Source organism: Pecten maximus, chromosome 4 (assembly GCF_902652985.1).
Source record: "Pecten maximus chromosome 4, xPecMax1.1, whole genome shotgun sequence".
NCBI lineage: Eukaryota > Metazoa > Mollusca > Bivalvia > Pectinida > Pectinidae > Pecten > Pecten maximus.
This window is the reverse complement of record NC_047018.1, coordinates 14,599,701-14,626,777: the sequence shown is the minus strand read 5'-3', so window position 1 is coordinate 14,626,777 and position 27,077 is coordinate 14,599,701. Positions and strand designations below refer to the sequence as shown.

The 27,077-nt window shown below is 35.1% G+C and overlaps 1 protein-coding gene across 2 annotated transcripts in view; it reads right to left on the bottom strand.

Annotated features, from left to right (window-relative positions):
- Positions 1–26,178, bottom strand: part of LOC117325328 (transient receptor potential cation channel subfamily A member 1-like) — a 49,848-nt gene extending 23,670 nt beyond the window's left edge. Inside the window, exon 1 of one of the 2 annotated variants that reach the window (XM_033881465.1) lies at positions 25,995–26,178. In XM_033881465.1, the coding sequence (XP_033737356.1) occupies positions 25,995–26,102 (108 nt within the window). In that variant the 5' untranslated portion in view covers positions 26,103–26,178. Of the gene's footprint in view, positions 1–10,790; positions 11,037–25,994 lie in introns of those variants that run through there. The other variant, XM_033881466.1, reaches the window with a different exon arrangement.
- Between the last annotated feature and the right edge of the window lie 899 nt (positions 26,179–27,077).

The following is a 27,077-nucleotide window of genomic DNA, read 5'->3' as shown; positions in this document are numbered from 1 at the left end:
GGATACAATATACATCACCATAATCATAGTACATTTACACATTGGGGCATCACGTGATCAAAATGGAAATATTACTTTTAAACTTATCCATCGTGGATGAATAGTGGTAATAGTTAAAAACAAGGACAATGGTGAATGGTAGTCAAGGTAACCGTTTATCAATTTAATGAGTTTCTCTTGTCTTCCATATGCCACATTTCACAAAGTATTCAATAAATAACACAATGCAACTAAATAGTTCAACAATTATTTTAAATCTGCAATAATGCTTAGTTAATTTGCTCATGATGCATATATTTTTAAAATAAATTGTACATAAATAACTGTAAATGTATGTCACAGCAAACCTTAAAAAGTACTGGAGCAGTTGTATTTACCATTTTCTCAAATCAAACATGCTTAGGATTCACATGAGATGACGTAGAGGGTCACGTGACTTCAGGACTAGAGGATCTCTTTGTGTATGTGTACGCTGCGTTTTTCTCTGTTTTTTAATTACTAATTCATCGTGATTTGTGGCTTAGCTCATCTTTGAACTTAGCAATAGTGACAGTGAAGTGTCATTGCTTCTTTTCGTGTTGCCATTTCGGCAAACGGAGCTGGATTTTCTGAGCACGTGGACTTTGTTTACCTTCAACTTGTGTTGTGCTCGTCATGGCTCACGAACCTTTGAACTCGAAGCCACGAAAGGGTCAAGGCATCATAGCCATTAAACCCGCCTTGGGCATCATAGCCCCTGAACATGATCTTGAAGAAGATATCATGTCTGATCATTCTGAAATTTCAGAAGAATTTAGACCGCCACCGTTGCGGAGATACAATTTGGCAGTGCGGACTCAGACTGTTTCGTCGCAATCGGAAACTAACATGGCGGAGTCGCCTCCATCTACATCAAGGCAGTATGCAAATCACATTGACCCTGATCATGACGTCACAGCCGCTAGGCGGCGTACTTATGCTAATGTGCCTGGCGAGATTAGAATGGGAAATCACGAGACCGTCATAACGTCTTCCGCTTCCGGAAATAACATAGACATGTTTTCCGGCATTCTCGCCCAACAAGGGGAGATGTTGGTTGCTTTGAAGGCCAGAATGGACTCATTAGTTGATTATCAAGCGACTAACAACACCACAACTAACGATGACAGTTTCTCTAACGCATTAGATCGTTTGATGGGGCCCGCTGGTCCCTCGATGACGTCTGGTGAGGACTCAGAATGTAGCGGGGATGAGTCGCCTGTCGACATAACACAGGATTTCGACAATCAAAGTGTTTTAAACTCACTAACAGAGTTTGTTGAGAATAAGGACAAAACAGGTCCAGCTATCAATGACACACTGGCAAATGTTGCAAACACTGGACTTCGTTCGAGAGTGTCTGAGGAAAAAATTGAAGATCTGACCTCTAAGTATAACAAGCCGTCGAATGTGCGTAACCTTACAGTGCCCACTACTAATACGGGTTTGTGGAATTCGGTGCGTAAATCGACGAGAGATTTGGATGCCAAACTCCAACGAAATCAAAACCTTCAGGCCAAAGCCTTTTGCCCACTGCTTCACTTGATGGACATGTTGCTGACAGCGCACAACACTAAACGTGGACTTACCGCATCAGAACTTGTGGGAGCTGTGAACCTGGCTAACGACACTTTTAAATTGTGCCAGATCGCGTTTATGGATCTTACTTTCCGCAGGAGATATATCATTAGACCGAATCTTAAACCACAATACAAAGAATTGTGCAAAGATTCCAATGCTGTCACTGACTACCTGTTTGGGGATGATCTCAACACACAGTTAAAAGAAATCGACACTGCCAGACGCATGGGCAAACAAGCGGCCAAAAAACCTTTCTTCAGGCGAGAAATATCTCAGGACACAATACACCCACACCCCTACCAAAACAAACACGGATATCAGTCTCAACATGGCGGACATTCGTATCAACATGGGGGCCATCCGTATCAACGACCCCCGGGTTCGTCATGGCAACAGGGTAATTCATCATCCAACAACTGGAACAAACAGTTTCGACCAAAACAAAACCACAACCAGGTCCCTTTTTTGGACAAAGGCCATCAACAAAGGAAAAAGAAGTTTTAGGGACTGAGGTAGGTAGGCATATTATATCAAAAAATTCCACGCTACCTGCCTTTGACAACACTCCAGAAAATTTCTACGGCAGAAAAGTTTCTGACTTTAAGTATAATTGGCATCAGATCACCTCTGATAAACATATTCTAGATATAGTAAAAGGATATCGCATTGAATTTGTTGATCCACCATTTAATACCAAACAAACTAGACAAATCACTTTTAGTGTGACTGAACGGGAAATTATCACAGAACAACTTGAACTTTTATTGGACAAATGTGTGATTGAACCAGTTTCAACATGTCAAGAAAATTATTCTTTTTTCTCGAACATTTTTCTGAGACCAAAAAAGGATGGAACTCACAGATTAATCCTTAATCTTCGAGAACTTAATCAGAATGTAGAGTATCATCATTTCAAAATGGATACTCTGAAGTCGGCCATTAACATTATTACCAGAGACTGTTGGTGTGGTTCTATTGACCTTAAAGACGCATATTATTCGGTCAGAGTTCACCCATATGATAGAAAAATTTTGAGGTTTTGGTGGGACAATAACTGTTACCAATTCACATGTTTGCCTAATGGTCTAGCATCAGCTCCACGTGTGTTTACAAAGTTGCTGAAACCTATGTATTCTCAATTACGGAAAAGTGGACACACAAATGTTGCATACATAGATGACAATCTCATTCAAGGAGATACATTTGAGGAATGTGCAAAGAACATAGTTGCTACAACTACATTAGTTGACAATCTAGGATTTACTATTCACCCTAAAAAATCTGTATTCATACCAACTCAGCAAATTACATTCATTGGGTTTGTGTTAAACTCAATAGACATGACAGTGAAGCTGACCAAAGAAAAAGCTGACAACTTAAAACGAGACTGTGAACAGTTTTTAAAGGCTACATCATGTGTGATTCGTGACTTTGCTCAGTAAGTCGGTAAACTAGTGGCCTGTGAACCAGGTGTACAACATGCACAGTTGCATTATAAATCATTAGAAAGAGAGAAAGACATTCTACTCAAAGCAAATTATGGACAATATGATGCTACCATGATGATTTCTGTGCAAGTAAAGAAACAAATTTCTTGGTGGAGAGATAATATACAAGACTGTTTTAAACCTATCTCTCGCAACTCCCCAGACATGATACTGAAAACGGACAGTTCAAAATCTGGATGGGGGCTGTAGTTGAAAACACCGACTTGAAAACTGGTGGACATTGGTCTTATATTGAACAAGGGCACCATATCAATGTGTTGGAGCTTACAGCAGCTTTCTTATCCTTACAATGTTTTTGTTCATCCCAAAGAGGAATTCATGTTCAAGTTTCATGGATAACATGGTGGCTGTTTCATACATTAACAACATGGGTGGTAAAACAGAACATTTGAATGATATGGCAAGAAAAAATTGGTTTTGGTATATAGACAGAGACATCTGGTTAAGTGCATCACATCTTCCAGGGAAATTAAATACTGAGGCAGATTTTCTTTCTCGAGCTTTGCATGATGACATGGAATGGATGTTGAACAGACGGATCTTTCTGCAGATATGTGACATTATTCATGACTGTGATATTGACTTGTTTGCATCAAGACTTAACGCGCAGTTGGACACTTACGTATCCTATCTACCAGACCCAGAAGCTCGAGCTGTGGATGCTTTATCCTTCAACTGGGAATATTATAATTATTATGCTTTTCCTCCTTTCAGTTTGTTGGGGAAAGTCATCCAGAAAATCCAGTTAGACGAAGCTTCAGTGATAATTTGGACAACTCAACCATGGTTCTCTCCACTCCTAAAAATGGTATCGGCACAAAGCTTCATTCTACCTCCAACAAGTCAAAGTCTAACTATGCCAACAAACCCGGAAAAGAAGCACCCGCTGAAAACAATGAGGTTGGGGGTTTTCAAGTTATCAGGGAAACCCTCAGTGGCCGCGGCTTACCAGAGGACACATCTGACATCATTCTCTCGGCCTGGAGACAGTCAACTCAAAAACAATATGGGAGTTATATCAACAGATGGATGTTGTTTTGTAACGAGAGGGCGTGTTCTCCATTTACAGCATCTGTCGAGTATTTAGTACTGTTTTTAACCATGCTATTTCGAGAGGGACTGGGGTATAGTGCTATTAACACTGCTCGGTCAGCCGTTTATCTCCTTCTAAGACACTTTCACTTAAGCATCTGACTTGGAAACTGACTATGTTGCTTGCATTAGTGACAGGGCAAAGAGGACAGACTATCCATCTGATCAAACTTAGTGACTTGAGTTTTACAGACACTGGTGTTACCATTAGTTTTAGTGAACTGTTAAAAACATCTAAGCCGGGGAATCACCAAAAACCTGTACATATTAGTAGTTTTAAAGATAACATTCAACTATGTGTGGTGGATGTGCTACGTGTTTATATTGCATTTACTGAAAAACTTAGATGTAATGAATCAAAACTTTTGATTGGTACTGTGGCTCCTCATAAAGGCATTTGTAGAGCTACTATTAGCAGGTGGATTAAGTGTGTGATGGTGAATGCAGGAATTGACACTGACATTTTTAAACCACACAGTACTCGGGCAGCCACTACCAGTGCAGCTCTCCATAAGACAGTTCCACTTGGTCAGATTCTTGCTACAGCAGGCTGGAAAACTGACTGTACATTCAAAAAGTTTTACTACAAAAATATTGTGCAATCAAGTACTAGTTCTACCAGTAATAAGACCGCAGTAGCTTTGCCGAATATGTAAATATCAGTTGATGCTGTGATGCTCCCTAAGCATGTTCTCGTACTACAGACATTACTATATACATTCGTGTATAAATAAGACTTTACGATCGCGAGTTACCATCAATTTATGTGTATGTACATGTTATGACATTTCATAGAGAAATTATATTCTGTTCATTTGCAAACGGTATGTTGGTTGTTTTTACTATACTATTACAGATTCATAAGATTCGACTCTAAAATCTCATGTGATTCCTCAGCATGTTTGATTTGAGAAAATTTAATAATTAAACGAGTTTTATTATATAAGACGAAGTTTGATTGTAATTTTCTCAAATCAAATTAATGCTGAGGGATCACTTGCCCAACACTTTATATCTTGATAGTCTTGATTTAGTCAAGACTACACGTCAATTTGTGTACTGATTTATGTTTACAGATCTTTATACAATGTAGATCTATATTCATATTCCCTCCCTGGTTTATCTAGTTCGATATCTTATGAATCTACTCTCAATACTGAAGTCACGTGACCCTCTACGTCATCTCAAGTGATCCCTCAGCATTAATTTGATTTGAGAAAATTACAATCAAACTTCGTCTTATATAATAAAACTCGTTTAATTATTAAATTATCAATGGGTTCCCGTGAAATTGCGCTAAGTTCAATTAACAATTTCGATTTTTTCATGGATTGTCTAAGTTATGAGTTTTCCGGTAATATCTGTAGAGTAACACTCAGTGGATATCTTGTTTGTCACCTGGATATCTGTTTACTTTCGACACTCGTGTATTCCCCACTTGACACGCCAATATATTGGCGGTTTAATTCTAGGCATAAATAAATCGAAGAGAATTGTTTTTATCACTTATACAGCGAGATACGTCATAAATATGGTATTAACGCAAAGCTTATAAATAATCAAGGAGAAATTGCTAAAACACAAAGTTGATAGAAAAGGCCTATTGACCACTTATACTTCATATATAAGACCAATTTTAGAATATGGGGATGTTATCTGGGATAATTGTACAAACCAAAACAAAATCTGTTTAAAATCAATCCAATTAGAAGCTCTGAGAATAATTACAGGATTAAGAAGGGGGGACATCCCATGATAAATTATACATCGAAACTGGAATTGAAACTCATGACTGTAGACGAAAGAATCACAAACTTGTATTACTAATAGTATGTACAAAATATTAAACAATGAAACACCTAAATACATTGCAGATATCATTGAACCACAAATTCATGACAACACACACATTAGATATCTACTTAGAAATAATCGTCTTTTCAACCAACCAACCAACCAACCAACCAACCCCCCCCCCCACTTTGCAGAACTAAAAGTTACTCAAAAAGTTTTTTTCCCGTCAACTCTTTATGAGTTTAATGAACTAGACAGAGAAGTTTTAAATGTTAATGCATTAAATCAATTTAAAAAACTCATTAAATACACAAATAATAATACAATGTAATAATAATGACATATATGAGGTAAGTAATATATTCAAGTACAATGGACAAAGAAAATATAACATAATACCCTGCCAATTAAGAAACAATGCCTCAAACCTAAACTCAGATCTTCATAATGATCACCTAGTTGAATCAGCAGCATGTGTATGTGACTATGAAAATGAAAATAATCAACATTTCATGTTTGAATGTCCTTTTTTGATAATGCTAGACAACATCTAATTCAAAGCACAAATAAACACTCAAGATTATCACAATCACTATAATATTAATGGTCTTCTAAAAGGATGTAATCTATGCAACAATAATGCCAATACATACTAAAATGTGTAACACAGTACATACATGAAACTGAAAGATTTGATATTTGACATGCATCATCCCCCATTTTTAATTTTTATTTATTATTTTTATTCTTCATTGAAACTTATTTAGTTATGTAGCATATAGAGTACACCTCTAACACCCTATTAATGCACAAATGGTGGAGAATGGACTGTATGGAAATTGGCATTGTTGTAATATTTTATATAATATACATGTTAAAACAAGGTAACTTCTACAGCAGCAATTTTAGACTGAAAATATAATTTGTAAGCTTTAATGTAACTCCACTCACAAACTATATATACCTATTTGGTGGAATTGGGTTTTGATCCCCATCAGTGGATGGCTATTATGTTATATACATATGGAATGTCGGCCTGTAGCTGTTGGGGGAATAAGCTCAATTTGACCAAATAGGTATATCTATACATATCACAACAATTCAATCATCTTTTAAGAAGTCACTTTCTTCTAATCATGCAAAAATCAGAACAATCCAAGAAGATATCTCCCTTATTATTGTATAATCCATATTGGTTGTTACTTGTATGTAAATATATTTAAATTTGTTTACCTGTTTTATGTAAGGAGAGGACTTATATAGGCTCTGCCTGATGTCCAATCTCATACTGATATAACATCAGTCAATAACATATGTTGAAATTGAAATTGAAGGAAAAATTTAAAAACAAATATGTTCTTGCAAGATAGGAAGTATAGCTGCGATTCACATTTCTAAAACTTTGATAATGAACAACTTTCTTCTTCTAGACAGCCTAGTTGTATTTTCCCGGTGCCTATTTAATTTATCTCGCGATTTCCTTCCGTCTCATTTTGCTCAATATTGAGGTAGAATTACTTTTTGTCTCTTCCACATTTGTCAGTTGTACGAATCAACTGCTCCACGTAATATATAGACATACATGTAGCCTTTATCAACAATACAAAGGTTGTCAGTTTGCTACACAAAACAATCACATTCGTATCTTATCTTGCTTCATATCTCATCATTTCCAAAATGCCCAGAAGGTCTAAAGGCATATTATGTTTGTTATTTTGCCTTTACTTTTGCGAATACAGATCCAGATATATGTGCTAATGACAACGTGAAAGTAATGTCTAATGGAAACCAGAAGTGAGTTGATAGATCTGGTAACAGTTCCTGTCCTACTTGAGATATGTATACAGGTTTTTGAAATGATTACATTGTTAGGAACACGTTTTGTATGTGAGAAACCTTTTGTATATGGAATGGTAAGCATTATTTATATAACGTAGCCGAAAGGCAATCTTTCTGTAAAGACAAACTTTCTCCAGATACTAGACTCACTATAAGTGTGTGTAAACACAGACACAGTATCGTTACATCGGATGGACTCTTCCAAGCCACACTTAAAGGTGCGTTCGCCAACCATGTATACAAAAATACACAACGACATTGTAAATCAACAAATGTTGATAAATATTTAGTTTCTTCTCAGTTCTATCTAGATCAGACCCTTACCATTCCCTCCTATGCTTCCTTTCTGCTAATACGTAATTTCTGATCATATGTATTGAGCAAATGATGAAGTGATGGAAATGCTAGTGCCAATGGAAGTGTTAAACAATGGACAATATACTAGACGTGTTTGGAATTGTGTTGTTGTATTCTTGCAAATATTGTTTACAGTGTTTATAACCTGAACGTAGAAAGGTGATTATGCCACCCCAACTCTGAGTTAAAGTTGTGACTTGACCCGGATTTGACCTAGATTTTGTTTGGCGGGTGTCGTCGATGAAGCAGGAGATACATGTGACTACTCATTTCCAGAGCACTTGACATTATTCTTCTTGCACTTTTTCAGGAGTCCCCACACAAATCCATATTTTTTATTATATTTTGCCCTCGTTAAAAGGATTTTCGGTTTTACTTGTGGTTTCGTTATTATGTCGGTATTCTTCGTTCTTTTTTATCAATTTTTTAGTTTAAATTATGGTTCCGTTATTATGTCGGTATTCTTTGGGTTTTTTTTATCGAATTTGAGTTTGAATTATGGTTTCGTTATTATGTCTGTATTTTTTGCTTTTTTTCTTCTTTTTTTTATCGATTTTGACCTGATATTATGTCGGTATTCTGTGTTCTTTATGATTCACAGACTGAATTTCTATTTACACTGGCACCGAGAAAACCACTCATCCGAACCAATTTTGTTCTGTCTTGTTGAAATGATTTGGTATATTTGATATAGTTATCTATAATTATGTGCATATTTTACCTTCGTCTGATTGATTTTGAAATAGAATTACGTTGTTTTTAGTTTGTTTTGTTTTTTTTAGAATTTTTAACAAGTTATTGTTGTCAGGTGTTTAATTGTTTTGTTTATATCACCTTCACGAACAAGTTCACTGTAGAAAGGAGTCTTTTTGTTGTTGTTACGTCACTGTATACCTGTCGCATGCTACATGAAAACACTCGTAATCAAGTGTCTTGTCTTGCCCAAGGACACAACCTCGACACCAAAGGAAGGTCCGTGATCTCAGCTTCCCGAGAATCACACACCGACTTGTTTCGTTATTGTTTTGTATCGATTAATGTATTTATCAAACACGGTTTCAGGTACGTTCAGTTTTTATAATTAAGGGAAAGTCTTAGTTATATTATATATTTTTAACAATAGATCCCAGAGAAATCTTGGTGCACATCATTGATTGATCTTATTGATTCTATATCAGACTGATCTCTTCTCTACTTTTCCTTTCTTTCTTTGTTCTTCTGGATAATCTGATAACGTGAACAAGTGGGACCTATATGTGAAGTTTGAGAAACATTTCCCCAGTACTCTTCAATGAATAGCGGTAACAAACTTCAATTCTCATAATCTAAGATTTGCCCAACTGGGGACAAAAAGGAACCAACACAGGAAGTTTGAGGAATATTCCTACAGTACTTTCAAAAAATAGCGAAAACAAACCTCGATTCTCCAAATATAAGATGACTGCCAGCCATCTATTGATGGTAGGCTAAGATTAATACGCCTGATTATATTTTCAACCTGATTTTTACAGCTAAATTCGCTTTAAATTCGAACTCCACATTAGTCATAAGAGACTTGTGAATTGTTACTACATTTACGACAGCGATGCATGTGTGTTCGTATATATGGATTTCTGTTGCAGTTTTACATACCTGAATTAATTTCAGTTCTTATCTTACATAAGAGTAAAAAAAATCTAAATAAAAAATTAAGTACAGCAATTAGAGACAATTCCAAGCATTTTACACCGGTAAACGTATATTGATATTTCCGTTGTCTTTATTGGGTTTTTTTTTTGAATTAGCAGGAAAGCCGGAGTTCTCGGAGAAAATCCACCGTCTTACTCTCAGTACCAGGCAACTGTCCAACGTGGGTTTCGAACTCGCGACTCTTAAGTGAAGGGTTAGAAATAATTTAAAGTTGGAAGAGGTGTTTAAAATCTCATAATAAAATGCAACAGATGTTACATCTCATTGCAATGTATACATTAATCAGCAGTAAACAAGCTCTGGAATAAGCAGTGTAGAAGAATATTCTTTAATTCTAGGTCGACCTATGAAAGCGTACTTCTGTTATTTGTTCTATGTTTGTATAGCAGTTATTCTATACTTATTCATTTGTGTAACAGTTTTGTCATACTTATGTATGTGTGTAACAGTTATTCCTTACTAATTTGTTTGTGTAAGAGTGATTCCATAATCATTTGTTTGCGTAGCAATTATTTCATACTTAATTGTTTATGTAAAATTTATTCCATACTTATTTATTTGTGTTACAGTTCTCCCATACCTGGCTATTCCACCAATTTATTTTTCTGTAACATATATTCCAGCTATTCATTCTTTCTCCTGATAACGTTTACAGTACAACTTTATGTGTTTTTTTTTATAAAGCAATAGTTTCCTTTTCAATTTTCTATGATATAATATTTTGGCATAATTGCTGCTCAATAATTAAACAAATAAGCACATAAATCATGAAGAAACAAATGATGCAGAATCACAGTATGTCAGTACATTCACCAAGTATACATCCATCACGTTAATAAACATATTGGAACCATAATACTTATTGCACCATCGCGATACATTATATCTGATTATGCGTTGTACCATACTCACTTTGAGGATTCTGTAGGGACTCGAGGAAAGGAGGCACACCTCCCCATCCGTCCTAGTGACAGGTGCCTTGGTTGGAGTCACTTTCATATTACATTGTTCCTCCACTCAAGGACATTTTCCCTTCTCGAAGAAATCAGAAATCTGTACGAACGCCAGTCACCGGTTATTGATCACAGTATTGCATTAGAAGCACTGCTCTGTAGTGGTGTGTACTCATTGGTCCATATCTTCAAGCTATCTTCCATCAGAGTCTTTAATGATCACAGACTCATTGTGTGTCTATCTGAATTTTACCAACCCCATTCTATTTACCTGGCTGTTAGGCTGATCCGCTTGACCCCTTATTGTACATAGATCACTAATAGTACCATCTGTCTGATTATCGTTTGAAGCCACACTCGATGGTTGTTTGTCTTTACTACTCGGCAGTAAATCAACAAATAGCATAAAGGTATATTTGATGGATATTGATATTCTCATTAATTTAGTTACCAAAGCACGCTCCGTAGCTGGTACCAACCCTCTAATTACAATTTGACTGTATAAAGTGACAGTTCCTTTGTTACAATTATATTTTAACAAATATAATTACAGAAAACTAAAGGCTACGTGAAAGGACACACATATTATGTATCAATTCAGTGACTGATACAGCTGCAGCATGAATAAAAATACAATCTTCAATTATTTTGGCAACATAATTGGATATTGCATACCTTCATCATATCTGTACATTCTGAAAAGGTTCATCAATTTAGATATAACATCCGAGGTAAACACTAACCTCCGGGTCACCAGCACAATCTAAGAACCAGAGGAACCTCGTAGTGTAAAAATTAAACAATCATATCACCAATACTATAGTTCATGGAAAAGTAGATGGGAAATAACGAATTGTAACTGGGGTATTTCGTCTTTCTAGGAAAACGAAAACGTTTATTGAAGATAACTCTTTGGTGAATGGGACTCAGTGTTGTACTAACTAGAACTGTCGCCAGGATGGCTGACTAATACCCACGCAATCTGCACGAGTCAATGGTGAATTGGAACTGTTAATTAGAGGCTTACTAAGATAACCCAGTAATATAGTGACCAGTTGCCATAGTAACCATAATTTTGAAAAAAAAGTGGCATGCACATCTACACATGGTCCTCTATATTTGTGTGAAGTTTCATTGAAATCGGCCTATCGGTTTAGGAGGTGTCCGGACAAACTTAAAGTTATGGTTTTCATCAGAAACCCTGTTTATAGTGACCAGTTGCCATAGCAACCATAATTTTGAGAAAAATAAAGTGGCATGCACATCTACACATGATCATTAATATTTGCGTGAAGTTTCATCGGAATTGGCCCATCGGTTTAGGAGGAGTTGTCCGGACAAAATGCATCTACAGACAGACAGACGGACGGACGGACGGACAACCTGATTCCAGTATACCCCCCTAACTTCGTTGCGGGGTATAAATATCAAACCGTCGGGAATATATCGAATACAGTGAAAAATGAAAGCATAACGGAAACAGGGTCAAGTAAATTTATGTAAGCCTTCTATTTGTAATAGAATGATTATAAGTTGGCTGAGCTAAGTGTTGCATACCTTGCAGAAATGAAAGTCTTGTTACATATACAAACATCCTAATAGATAGGTTTAGTCTCCATGAAAGAGCATTGTAAATCAATTGTTCTCAAGTTATCTCTGTCTTAAGAGTTTTAGGGTCAGTCTTCTTTCATCGTGATAACTACCGACATGCAAACGAAATCACAATAACTCAAAAATGACAACCAAGGGCAACGTACGATCAAAATAAATATTTGCCAGAGTATTTTGATATGATATCCATACTTTTTATACCATTTTGTACTAGCATATCATAACAAAAGTGCCGTTGATTCATACTAAAATTGTTATTTGTCAACGACATGGTGTTCTGCATGATACGTGTTCAAAGTTTTTGAATAGGTTTGCGTATAAAGTTACAATTAGGTATTGAATATGTATTCATTGTTGTAAGGAAGGATGTATTTAAGAATCTTCCTGTATTACTGGGACGACACACATCGACGTGCAATATATGTCTTCGCTCGTAATTTCCCCAAGCAGGTGTATTAGGTAATCGTCTTGTCACTTTGCTGGTGTAGCCATATTAATTGGAGTCACACTGTTCGCGCGACCACCATATAATCAATGTCTGTTGAGGGTTGACGAATTGTTAACAGGATGACCCCCTTAGTCTAATTTCGTTGTATTTATTATTGCTTTTATTTGTTTGTTTGATGTCGTTTTTTGTTGTTATTTTTTTTTCATTATTTCATTTTAATGTGTTGATCTGATGATAAAAATTATAACATATCAAACTTTAACGATCAAATGAACTTTATTCCTATATCAATTGATTTCTAGTTTGTCTTGTCTGTATAGTTCATTAAGTACGTGATCACGTGACCGGTCAGGTGACCTGTTACTATTGGAGGTGGTCCAACACTTATTGAGTTTATGGTATAAAACTGACCGTAAGGGATTGGTAATGTTTGAAGAAATAATGGTTTAATATACGCTATACACCTCCAGATCCAAGAACCTGTCTACCATTATTCTCCAGGGGAGTGTGTTCATAGAGTACCTAATGAGGGATGTTTCAGATAACGTCCAAGTAGGTTCAGAATAAAGCATCAAAGTATAGACTGATACAGACCCCATAGTTTACTAATGATTTAATGTGTCTACGTCACTCTGAGTACATTATGAATTACTAACTCCAGAGGTGTGTTGACATGGGATCTAAATTAGTCCCTGAGATAATTAAATGAGTATATTGTTATTCATTTCGTGTGATCCAAAAAGTAAACAAACATCAAAATACCGGATGCTGAAAGAGTACACATGAGTAGATTGAAAGTAGCTGAGATGGTATGGCATTGAGCAATTGTTTTCAACTGTAATTAAATATTAGATATACATGTAGTTAACTGTGAGTGGATTGTTTACATATTTGCCTATCACCTATGCGGTTTTAAGTCGGACATGGAGAGGTATGGGTCGAGGGGAGGGGGAGTACTCTGGCGTCCTCCGATGCACACTAATATCCTTCGTGTGCTTCGAGCGGAACCAACAAGCGTGATTAAATTAATAGAACTTGCTTCGCAATGGTTGGTAAAATGAATAAATTTTGCATAGTAAATCAATATTGCATTATTTGTTTGCTTTGAAAATACTTAAATATTTTAGACTTTTAAGATGTGCTAATGATAAAGATAAAACAATTAGACTGTGTGGCTGTCTAAGAATATTTGCGATGATTAGATATACCAAAATAGATGTCAACTCTAAATAAATTATTTCATGTCCTTTGATCTACAGGTAAAAGTACGAAGTTAATTAAAACATTGATGAAAGTTGAAAAATTGTAAGAAATATACGACCATAGTAAAGATACATTGGACTTAAAAATCCGATTTGTCAACGTGATGGGGTTATTAATAAAAGTATAAGTATATAACAACATTAGGAATGTTTGCCACAATATGCATATAATGAAATTTCAACCGATGTCAATTTTTCAAGTTATTTTTGTAATGGGAGAAGAAGGCATAATATCTCTTTGTTCTTTTTTTATCAAACTCTTCATCAAAATACAGAAAATGGTCTGGAGGTAAACAGATCACCAAATGAAATAAAATAGATTATTATGAATGTATGATATAAAACATGTACGTAAATAGCGTCTCCAAGTATTGATTTTATAGTAGATTGTGTTATATATACCGAATCGTGAATATAACTCTAAACCAAACCAAGGACTCGGCACAGGGCTGCTAGGCTCCAAAAGTGTGGAATCCGGGATCAAAATAGGGGAGAACAAAGGAATCTGAACACTATAATGTTAAATGCAAAATGAAAGGAGCGCTTACCCGATAATCTGTGTTTCAGTTGAATGGATCCGGATAACGGGTTTGTAAATAAGAGTGTATCTTATAAACCGACTCCGATGTCCGGGCAGGGTAAGACAAAATTCGGGGACAACCCCAGATTTATCACACAGTAATCCGAAATGATATTTTACAACAGATACAAGAAGACAATATAATACACAGCAGATGCTGTATTGAAAAGACGTCTCCCGAGCCATTCCTACAACATCTCTTTACACTATAATCGCCCAAGCTTCTTGCCCTTGATTTAGGATATATTCATTATGTCGGGACTCTCTGGAGAGAAATGGTTCAAAATAGGACAACAATCATAGCCATTCAGCGAAATAAACCCGAAAATGACCTAATCGAACGTGAAATCAGTGTTTCACCTACCATTTATATGCAAGTCTAATGATAATCGACTGCTAGTATCGAACTCATAGTTATCTGATATTTACAAAGCTATTTGGGTCGAGATTTAGGTAGCTCAAGGCGTTCTATAGTTCCGAATTGCTGGGTTCTAGTCCGATCCCTTCTACTACTATAGATATGTATTTGTTACCGAAGTGGTCAGTGTTGCAGGTGTTTTTTATCCAACTCTTGGCTGATTGGTTTCTGACACGGCCAAAGGTATTTGACTGTTATCAGATAACATATCACTAATGTGTTTACAATGTATTATGTATTGGTGTGAAAATAGAGGTGCGGAAATGGTAATCACGAACAGGTCATAAAACTGCGATGGTATCACGGTTCTTGACTTTTATAGCTATATGTGTGCCAACTCCTGAGGTATTCTCGGACGTTTTTCCATTGGTTTTATCTCCGATTCATGATACTGATATAATTTAAGTATGGTTGATACCAATGTAATGTGATGGAATTAAACAAAGGTGAAGTTTATCTAGGTATACCAATGTAGTGTAATGGTATATAACAACAGTAAGGTATATCTAGGTATACCAATGTAGTGTAATGTTATATAACAACAGTAAGGTCTATCTAGGTATACTAATGTAGTGTAATGGTATATAACAACAGTAAGGTATATCTAGGTATACCAATGTAGTGTAATGGTATATAACAACAGTAAGGTCCATCTAGGTATACTAATGTAGTGTAATGGTATATAACAACAGTAAGGTATATCTAGGTATACCAATGTAGTGTAATGGTATATAACAACAGTAAGGTCTATCTAGGTATACTAATGTAGTGTAATGGTATATAACAACAGTAAAGTCTATCTAGGTATACTAATGTAGTGTAATGGTATATAACAACAGTAAGGTCTATCTAGGTATACTATTGTAGTGTAATGGTATATAACAACAGTAAGGTATATCTAGGTATACCAATGTAGTGTAATGGTATATAACAACAGTAAGGTCTATCTAGGTATACTAATGTAGTGTACAGGTATATAACAACAGTAAAGTCTATCTAGGTATATAACAACGGTAAGGTCTATCTAGGTATACTAATGTAGTGTAATGGTATATAACAACAGTAAGGTCTATCTAGGTATACTAGGTCCTCTCCTCTTAGGACTATCAAAGTTGGCACAAGATTGACCATGAATCTATTGTGACATCACTGTTAATGATCTGTTGGCCAAATTGAAAATTGAAATCTTAAAATTAAAGTGTAAGTGTGATGTACTTAGTAAGTTATTCGACTGTTTTGAGAGTTATTTTGTGTGATAGTGTTGTCTCGAAATGGAATAGTCCTCGACATCCCTATATTGCATTCATAGCATTTGTTTACATCTTAAAATGCTTAATTCCTATGCCTGCTACTTCAATATCCTTCATCTGTGTCAAAAACATGCACACGATACTCTCTTCTCATTTATAGCGTAATCACTCTTTCCGAGCCGAGTTTCAATCAAGAAGGGTTAATCATATTATCTGCATGATTCCACGTTAGAAAAATCCGACTTGGGGTGGTAATAACAGAACAAACTTCAACGAGTATGGAACAGGTTCGTCTTGATAGTGTTGGTATATTAAGGACACACATAAAGTATAATTGATTTCAGTGGTGGCCTGATCTTAACCATAAAACTTGGTCATGGCCTTCTTCAACTTTAGTCACGGGACAAAACTTTTGCATCTCTCGTGGTGATGTTGGGAACACTGTACAAACTCTAATGGTCGAATCCGCTGATAGCCAGTTATAATAATATATATATTTCCCTTTATTTTCTAACTCTTCCTGATTTTGATAATTTCATATGCACCTTAATGTCATCTCATAATATTTTATATAGTTTAAAATCCTTGAATTATAGGCCGAGATACAGAGTTTATCTGTGAATATTTATTTTTACTCTTTATTCAGTTCATTCTTACTTCAAATCTCATCAGATATATTCTAAAACCAAATTAAATAAAATAGTTTGATTGAATAACGTTGACTGGACCCAGTCACTGAGCATGAAAGTGAAAAAAAAAATTAAACAGCTTGATTCTCGCGTTCCACAGTTTGTCTAGTCAACTAATGCCTTTTCTCTAGAGAAAATATCAAGTTATTGAGAGGGATATGGCATAGCAGTTACGTAATAAAGTTTATATTTTGTGAATATTGGATATAGGCATGAGTTCTCAAGTGAAAACCAGAGACAACTATTCAGTTATCAATTAAACCTCAAGATAGGATTTTTAAAGTAACTTGCATATTATCAACCGCAATAGCATGAGATACTAGAGTAATATTTCTGTTTAGGGAAATTACATCTGTACACAAATATTAACTTGTTTAAAATGAAGCGCTAGCATGCTCTTGATTAAACTTACCTTTGTTGGGCTGGCATTATCAGCCTATAACTGCCAACTTAAAGCAGTTCAATGCTTAGATAAACGGTGAGCTGTATTATTTGCACATACCTTATATAAATAGCTACATGTACTATTGTCACATACCTTATATAAATAGCTACATGTACTATTGTCACATACCTTATATAAATAGCTACATGTACTATTGTCACATACCTTATATAAATAGCTACATGTACTATTGTCACATACCTTATATAAATAGCTACATGTACTATTGTCACATACCTTATATAAATAGCTACATGTACTATTGTCACATACCTTATATAAATAGCTACATGTACTATTGTCACATACCTTATATAAATAGCTACATGTACTATTGTCACATACCTTATATAAATAGCTACATGTACTATTGTCACATACCTTATATAAATAGCTACATGTACTATTGTCACATACCTTATATAAATAGCTACATGTACTATTGTCACATACCTTATATAAATAGCTGCATGTACTATTGTCACATACCTTATATAAATAGCTACATGGACTATTGTCACATACCTTATATAAATAGCTGCATGTACTATTGTCACATACCTTATATAAATAGCTACATGTACTATTGTCACATACCTTATATAAATAGCTACATGTACTATTGTCACATACCTGAACATAAATAGGTACATGTACTATTGTCACATACCTGAACATAAATAGCTACATGTACTATTGTCACATACCTTATATAAATAGCTACATGTACTATTGTCACATACCTGAACATAAATAGCTACATGTACTATTGTCACATACCTTATATAAATAGCTACATGTACTATTGTCACATACCTGAACATAAATAGCTACATGTACTATTGTCACATACCTTATATAAATAGCTACATGTGCTATTGTCACATACCTTATATAAATAGCTACATGTACTATTGTCACATACCTTATATAAATAGCTGCATGTGCTATTGTCACATACCTGAACATAAATAGCTACATGTACTATTGTCACATACCTTATATAAATAGCTACATGTACTATTGTCACATACCTGAACATAAATAGCTACATGTACTATTGTCACATACCTTATATAAATAGCTGCATGTACTATTGTCACATACCTTATATAAATAGCTGCATGTACTATTGTCACATACCTTATATAAATAGCTGCATGTACTATTGTCACATACCTTATATAAATAGCTACATGTACTATTGTCACATACCTTATATAAATAGCTGCATGTACTATTGTCACATACCTTATATAAATAGCTACATGTACTATTGTCACATACCTTATATAAATAGCTACATGTACTATTGTCACATACCTGAACATAAATAGCTACATGTACTATTGTCACATACCTGAACATAAATAGCTACATGTACTATTGTCACATACCTTATATAAATAGCTGCATGTACTATTGTCACATACCTGAACATAAATAGCTACATGTACTATTGTCACATACCTTATATAAATAGCTACATGTACTATTGTCACATACCTGAACATAAATAGCTACATGTACTATTGTCACATACCTTATATAAATAGCTACATGTACTATTGTCACATACCTGAACATAAATAGCTACATGTACTATTGTCACATACCTTATATAAATAGCTGAGCCCGAGACTTACCTGTAAGATACGGTAGGGGCTATCTTTGATTGAACACACCACGATCCCTGTTTCCAACATCGTATGGAGCCCGGAACCGATAACATCTCTTTCGCCATGTTTTATGTCATGGGACGCCAGTTTAGAAACACCCACAAACTCAAGGACACGACTTAAAACGGAGTTAAACATCATCAACCGTACAAAACAACTGTTATTGAATACTCTTCCCAAATATTTTATAAACGACCCCCTCCCGTTAGTAATAAACACGTCCAGCTATTGTTCCTTTATTCATTGTTCTGTCAATCTGAGCGCTTAATGCTTTGATTTGATTTGTGTAAATAGTTTTATTGATCAGCGGTGGTAGTATATTGTTATAGGTCTTATACAATGTGGTTGTGCCGTAGTTCAGGTAATACGTACGTGACGTAGTTAAATGGTAGATGAATATTATATTGTTGTTGTAAATTCCTATCTTGATAAATTCATAATAAAAATTATCGATATTAAAAAAAACACATAGATGAACACATGGAGAAGAATGGGGACAATCGAGAGATGATGAAAGCAAGTATTGATACAGGAACGCACTTTGCTGAGTAGCTGAACGCCAGACCAATGCCAAATAATGAAATAAGAGAAAACTTTGACAATAAACTAAATACAATACGACCCTTATGAGTTCTAGGATATTGTAAGAAAGAGAAGAGCGATACTATAGTCATAGAGATCACTATGAAGGATCTGCTCTGGTGAAAAGTCAAAATTTTCTGACGACTAACATTTTAAATGTTATACCTCACTTTAAAGGGGAGAATACAGAGATATAAAAACTGAACAGAAAATCAAATGTCAGTGTTCTCGGTGGATCAAAGATTAGAATTTGACATGATATGTGATTTTATGTGAATTCTACTGTTTTGAACTTGCGCACAAAAAATCAAAGCAATATTTCAAAAGTGTGTTATCGGATATGTGTGAATGTTTTCTGAATTGACGTACCCAGTATATTCTTTTCCTATTTTTTCATTTTGAAGTTAGATTGACCACACCCCATTAACCCATACCCCTAAATTTTGAAGTATAAAATATCCAATTTCTCCCAATTGTTTTTTTTTTTTTTTAGATTTAAGGCTTAATATAAGTTCTCATGCCTAACATTTTAAGATATTTTGCAGATCAAATGGGAAAATGTAGCTCTTGCTAAAACATAAAAATGGGTGTCAGCGTGCTCATGCTTTTGTACCGAACTAATATTTGTTATTTTTCAGCTTTTTGGGGATCAATTCTAAAGAGCTCCAGTTACAATAAAATGTGAAAATAGAATGGAAAAAATGGCTGTTTCCCCAATTTGTTGTGTATAATTTTCAATGTATTGAACATTGCAAAGTTTTAATGGAAATTTAAATTTAAAACATTCAAAATTGCAAATGCAATGATGGTTTAAGTGAAAACAGTTAAGTCTAAAAATATGAAATTTGAGCCTTGCACACAATGCAAGAAAAATACATTTTGAAAATAGCCGCCAAATTGGCAATAGATTAAAACTTCTTCTAAATCAAATCTACTAATATAAGAAGTCTGAAATTTTATTGCATTTTTGCCAGTGAAATAAAGAAATATCAAACTAATAAAACATATTTTCACTGCAGCGATGAAGTTTTTCGTTTCTGAACAATCAAAGCGGACCTTTGTATTCATCTTATTGAAACTTGCTGATTTTTTCCAATTGAGTCGAAGAGAGATCGATCGGTTATTTTGCTCTATTTCTGAAATATTCAGACTAGTTTTTGGCAAAATACTTAATTGACGTTAGCTTTTCATGCCCCGATTCTCATATAACAGCAGAAAACGCTTAAAATGCGCTGATCAGACATTTCAAAATGGTGCCGTCAAGTAGAAGATGAATAACGTCACAAAGAGATGACGTCTTGAATTATGTTACCGAAAACCGCACTTTTTTACACTTTTAATTTTTCGATAATTTTGTCTTTTATCATAAAATGCGATAAAAAGAAAAATTAATAGTTTCCAGTTGAATGTAACATATTTCACTCGTATGACCGAATATTTCGATATTTTTCAATCGTGCTTCGCACTCGTGAAAATATCGATATTCTGTCATACTCGTGAAATATATGTTATATTTAGGGGATAGTACGTTGTTTTGAGTGGCTATACTGGCGATTAGAACATGAAATTTGGTTTGAACTCGAGACCGATAGGTCGAGAGTTTAAACCAAATTTCATGTTCTAATCGCCAGTATAGCCACGAAAAACAACGTACATGTACTATCCCCATTCTAACACGTTTACTATCGCATATATTTACTTTCGCTACGAGTCGAACTTGACGCCATATCGCATATATTTCGAAACATTGTTTTACATCGCTACAAGAACGCGCTTAAGTACTCTGTGACCTCCGCTAGTGACGTGTCTTACTGTGGCTGATTGACCAATCAGAAAGAAGCTTTCAAAGTCGGTCAATTGGTCACGCCCATACTGGCGAGAGTTCGATCTGTATGTTGACGAAGCGGTGTTTTTGGATTGTTGTAAAAGTCCTGTTACCGAAGATTAAACGACATATTTGGATTTACTCTGCAGTATGCATAACGACATGGACGTTTTGACAAAGTCAGTGTTGATGCGTTTCTACAGGCTCAACCGTTATGTGAAGTTGTGTGCACTTGTTCCATTTCATTTCGGAATTTACTTGGCTAGATGCCTACACACGGACGAAATGAACGTTTCAATCAATAAATGACGGTAAGAATGATGTTAACGGTTTTTGTTAAATTTATTCAGTTAATTCATTCTTTTCGATTTCTTCACTTTCGATTCTAATCTCATGGGCCATCAATCATAAATGGTGCAGAGTGTTGAATTTCGCTACGAGTCGAACTTGACGCCATATTGTTTTGATTAGAAAAGGGGCATGGCTTAACACGATAGATCATGGTTCTATCGCAGATTAGAACGTGGTCCGTAACCAATCAAAACACGCGTTGCAAACGAATCGTGTTAGAATCAATATTATATTATATATGGGAAACCATTCAACATCCTCTATTTCTTGTCCTGACTTTAACGACATGTTGATATCCAACCTTGCACGATGTACAACTTCAAATATTGTTGTAACATAATATCGAAAGTGTAAACCCATTAGCAGAGGACGACATGTAAATTGATAATGAACAGAGTAAATAAATGGACTAATTGTCTCCCGGTCAGTAATAATATTACGCGGTCTAATTAATATTGAGTAATTGTCTCCCGGTCAGTTATAACATTACGCGGTCTAATTAATATAATTGTCTAGAAATGCGCACATCAATTCAAAGCGCTTTGATGGGTTTAATATTGACATTTTTTTCTCTGTAAATATCAAACACTTAATCAATCTGAGTTGAAATGATAATAATGAAACCAACCAGTATTTCAGCTAGTTCATTATCTGTCGTGCCATCACAAATAAGCTTGATAGAACCGTATCAATGGTACAATGTACTAAATCTGAATCTTCTAAAATTTCATGTTCCCACATGAACTCAAACGCTTTTATTTTTTTTATTAGGGGTCTGATGAGATACAGCATATCAATACATACACACTGCAGATGATAAGGATAAATATATATATATATCTAAAATGAAGAGTTTCACAGTGAGATAATTAACAGAAATATCACCATAGTCATCACCGACCTGTACCTCTCTTAACGATATTAACCCAAGTACCCGATACATGAATATCTCGTTAAGTCACGTGAGATGCGTTTCTGTTCAAAGTAAAATACACGTGTTGCGATGAGAATTAAGAATCGTCACATTGCATACTGCGTGTGATTAATATATATACGGCGATAAGTATGCGTATAGGACGAGAACTAGAACAGTACTTAGTGACGAGAACAGTAATTAGTGACGAGAACAGTAATTAGTGACGAGAACAGTACTTAGTGATGAGAACAGTAATTAGTGGCGAGAATACTACTTAGTGACGAGAACGGTAATTAGTGACGAGAACAGTAATTAGTGTCGAGAATAGTACTTAGTGACGAGAACAGTACTTAGTGACGAGAACAGTAATTAGTGATGAGAACAGTACTTAGTGACGAGAACGGTACTTAGAGTCGAGAATAGTACTTAGTGACGAGAACGGTACTTAGTGACGAGATTGGTAATTAGTGACGAGAATAGTACTTAGTGACGAGAACGGTACTTAGAGTCGAGAATAGTACTTAGTGACGAGAACGGTACTTAGTGACGAGAACAGTACTTAGTGACGAGAACAGTACTTAGTGACGAGAACAGTAATTAGTGGCGAGAATACTACTTAGTGACGAGAATACTACTTAGTAACGAGAATACTACTTAGTGACGAGAACGGTACTTAGTGTCGAGAATAGTAATTAGCGACGAGAACAGTACTTAGTGACGAGATTGGTAATTAGTGACGAGAATAGTACTTAGTGTCGAGAACAGTACTTAGTGTCGAGAATAGTACTTAGTGACGAGAACGGTACTTAGTGACGAGAACAGTAATTAGTGACGAGAACAGTACTTAGTAACGAGAATAGTACTTAGTGTAGAGAAGTGTCCTTAGTGACGAGAACAGTACTTAGTGACGAGAATAGTACTTAGTGTAGAGAACAGTACTTAGTGACGAGAACAGTACTTAGTAACGAGAATAGTACTTAGTGTAGAGAATTGTCCTTAGTGACGAGAACAGTAATTAGTGTCGAAGATAGTACATATCGAATTGAAAAGCACCTGTTAATCATTTTGAATTCAAACATTACTTCACAAGTTTAATGAAGTATGATGATTCTTTTGCACAAATCAATGTGTTAAAATGATAATGATCCCCGTATATGTTTTCATCATAAAGTCAATACAAACTGCCAATATTGTTGATTGATCGGTGACGTAGTACCAGGTACCTGACGTCATATTGCATTATAACCTGAAACTGATTACGTGATAATTAGCAATACGATATTACCTATTATGGCTAGCCCATTAGGCGCTCTATACTTAAAATAAACGCTTCCCATTACGTTATAGACACAGTTATTTAAGCGAAGAAAGATGTAATCCTGGTATTTGCTCCAAACAAACCATTCATTATTCCATATACCCAAAACTACTATAGTCGATCATCGAATGAAATGGACATGACGTGAAATCAGGAACGCTTTACATGACCTAATGCTGTGATTGACAGTGAAACAGTCTATTAGCACGTGATTCAAATAATTGTCGGAATTCATCAATCGCAATTAAATCCACGAAAACAATTTTGTAGTTAACTGCTAATTTAGGTATAGCTTAGTAGATATTTGTTTGATTGCAATGAACCTACATGATATACCTTAACCAGCAGAAATCCGTAAGATTAGTTGTTGTTGAATTTAGCCGATATTTTCTTATCATTTAGAACAAGTGGTTTTTATACTAAAGCTGCCTCACTTACTGTATTTAGTGTACAAATCACAGAGTTGTTAAATGTTTGAAGAGGTAAACAATAAATGTAAGAGAAAAAAATCGTCGATAAACCTATATATATAGTCTGTCTAAAGATGGAATGTTTAGTTACCGCTCTATATTACTATGTTCGGCTAATGTAAAACTACATCAATCAAATAATGGGGACGTACAAAAATGTATGCAGTGGGTCCCTTTGTGAAAGTAGGGCATATGAGTTAAACCTGAGAAAGTTTGAAATTTTAGGGTTTTCATCGTAGTTCTTGTACATTACATCAGGTAAATAAAAGCGAAAGAGGAATTTCCTTGTTGGTTAGTCGTTTTACTATAGATATATGTTATAACGACATTTAACTGTCACGTTGGACTGGATCATCACACTGGACTAATGTGAGTACTGGTGATGAAAGTCAGAACAAATTTGTGTCTCTTTTTTGGTGTTTTGTCACACCCGTGATATACATGTAAGCTGTGCCAATATTACCTTTATAGAAGTAATAGATAATGTGTGACAATAAATCAGGTAAATAATTATACACCTACTTTATCCTTCTAAGCGTTTCAGTGATGCCGGATCATATGTTAAGATATAGACGGTGTTGGATAAACTCTGTACTACAATCTACAACGTTCACCTGTAATCTGCTTTGCGCTCAATTTTGATTACGGTTATTACATGCTAATTAACTAAATTATATCTACATCATGTATCATAGGGATACCATGGCATGTAAGTTTATAATTGCCTATTGCGCTAAAATATTAGTGTCAAAATCAGATCGTATACAGTAAACACTCATTTTATGAATGCTTCTTAAATAAAAAGATTACGAGGAGTATTCTCGACCCGTGGCTCTGCTTTCAAAGAGAGGTCAGGTAAAAACTGATTATACATATATGTAGGAAACATCTTCATTTGAAAGTTGAGAGAAAACCTACCATTATCCCATCTTGTAACGGTAAAGATACTAGCGATATTGAAACATGATACTTAGCGGTTTGTTTATTTTTGTTTGTTTTTGTTTAACGTCCTATGAACAACCAGGGCCAATTAAGGACGTGCCAGGTTTTGAAGGTGGAGGAAAGCAAGAGTACCCGGAGAAAAACCACCGGCCTTCGTTCGGCCAGTACCTGCCAACTGCCCCACGTAGGTTTCGAACAAGCAACCCAGAGGTTGAGGCCTAGTGATGGATTCCTCAAAAATAGTTAATATCGCAAAATTTATTTAATGCTTTACTATAGTTTATGCTAGCTGATATCATGTTTTCTTATTGGCATTGATAATTACATATTATCCGCATATATCTTAATCAAAACAATATCCGTTAACATTGCCTTACCTCGTACACGTCATCATCTGGTCGTTCCTCGTGCTCCAGACAATGCCCATCCTCTTCTAACATTTCACTAATGTATCCTGGAAGTACACGCTTTCCAAACTTCACCATTCTGTCTTTCTTCAAAAACTGTAGAACGTCCCAATGCAGAACGTATTTATATGTGAAATGTTCTCAACATATACAGTGTGTTATACAATACAGAGGAGACTTCTTAATCAAACACCAATTAAACCTTTTCAATCGACCGAACTTATTATTTAGTATTTACAAGCCGATCCATATCCTCTGATGGATTGCTTCTGTAATCGATGACAAGGAGAGTACTGGATCGACTAGTTCTATTCACAGCCACAACTTACTGGTGCAGTGTTTAATCATGGTAATGTTGAGTACCGGTATTTACATAAGTAATTACATTGCGTTTATTACGGGGAGAAAGAAATTAACAATAACTGCTACTCAAGATTGTACTTTAATGGTGTAAAATTAAAAGTTGAAAACAAAGCAATTTTTCAATTACATAATATATTTATTAAAGATAAAACATATAATATTCACATGCATGTTATATTTTGTTGAATCTTATGTCGCATTTAGTAATTTACTTGAACCAATACATTATAAACACTTTAAAAGACTGCAGCGTTTTAAACCTTAAGTCATGTCAGTGGGTTCTGTTGTACGTCAAGATTACCTAACAATAACAATTCCTATACAACAAAGCAGCATACAGCATCACATCAAGACTACCTAACAATAACCATTCCTATACAACAAAGCATCATACAACATCACACCAAGATTACCTAACAATAACCATACCTATACAACATCACATCAAGATTACCTAGCAATAACCATTCCTATACAACAAAGCATCATACAACATCACATCATAGATTACCTAACAATAACCATTCCTATACAACAAAGCATCATACAACATCACATCAAGATTATCTAACAATAACCATACCTATACAACAAAGCATCATACAACATCACATCATAGATTACCTAACAATAACCATTCCTATACAACAAAGCATCATACAACATCACATCATAGATTACCTAACAATA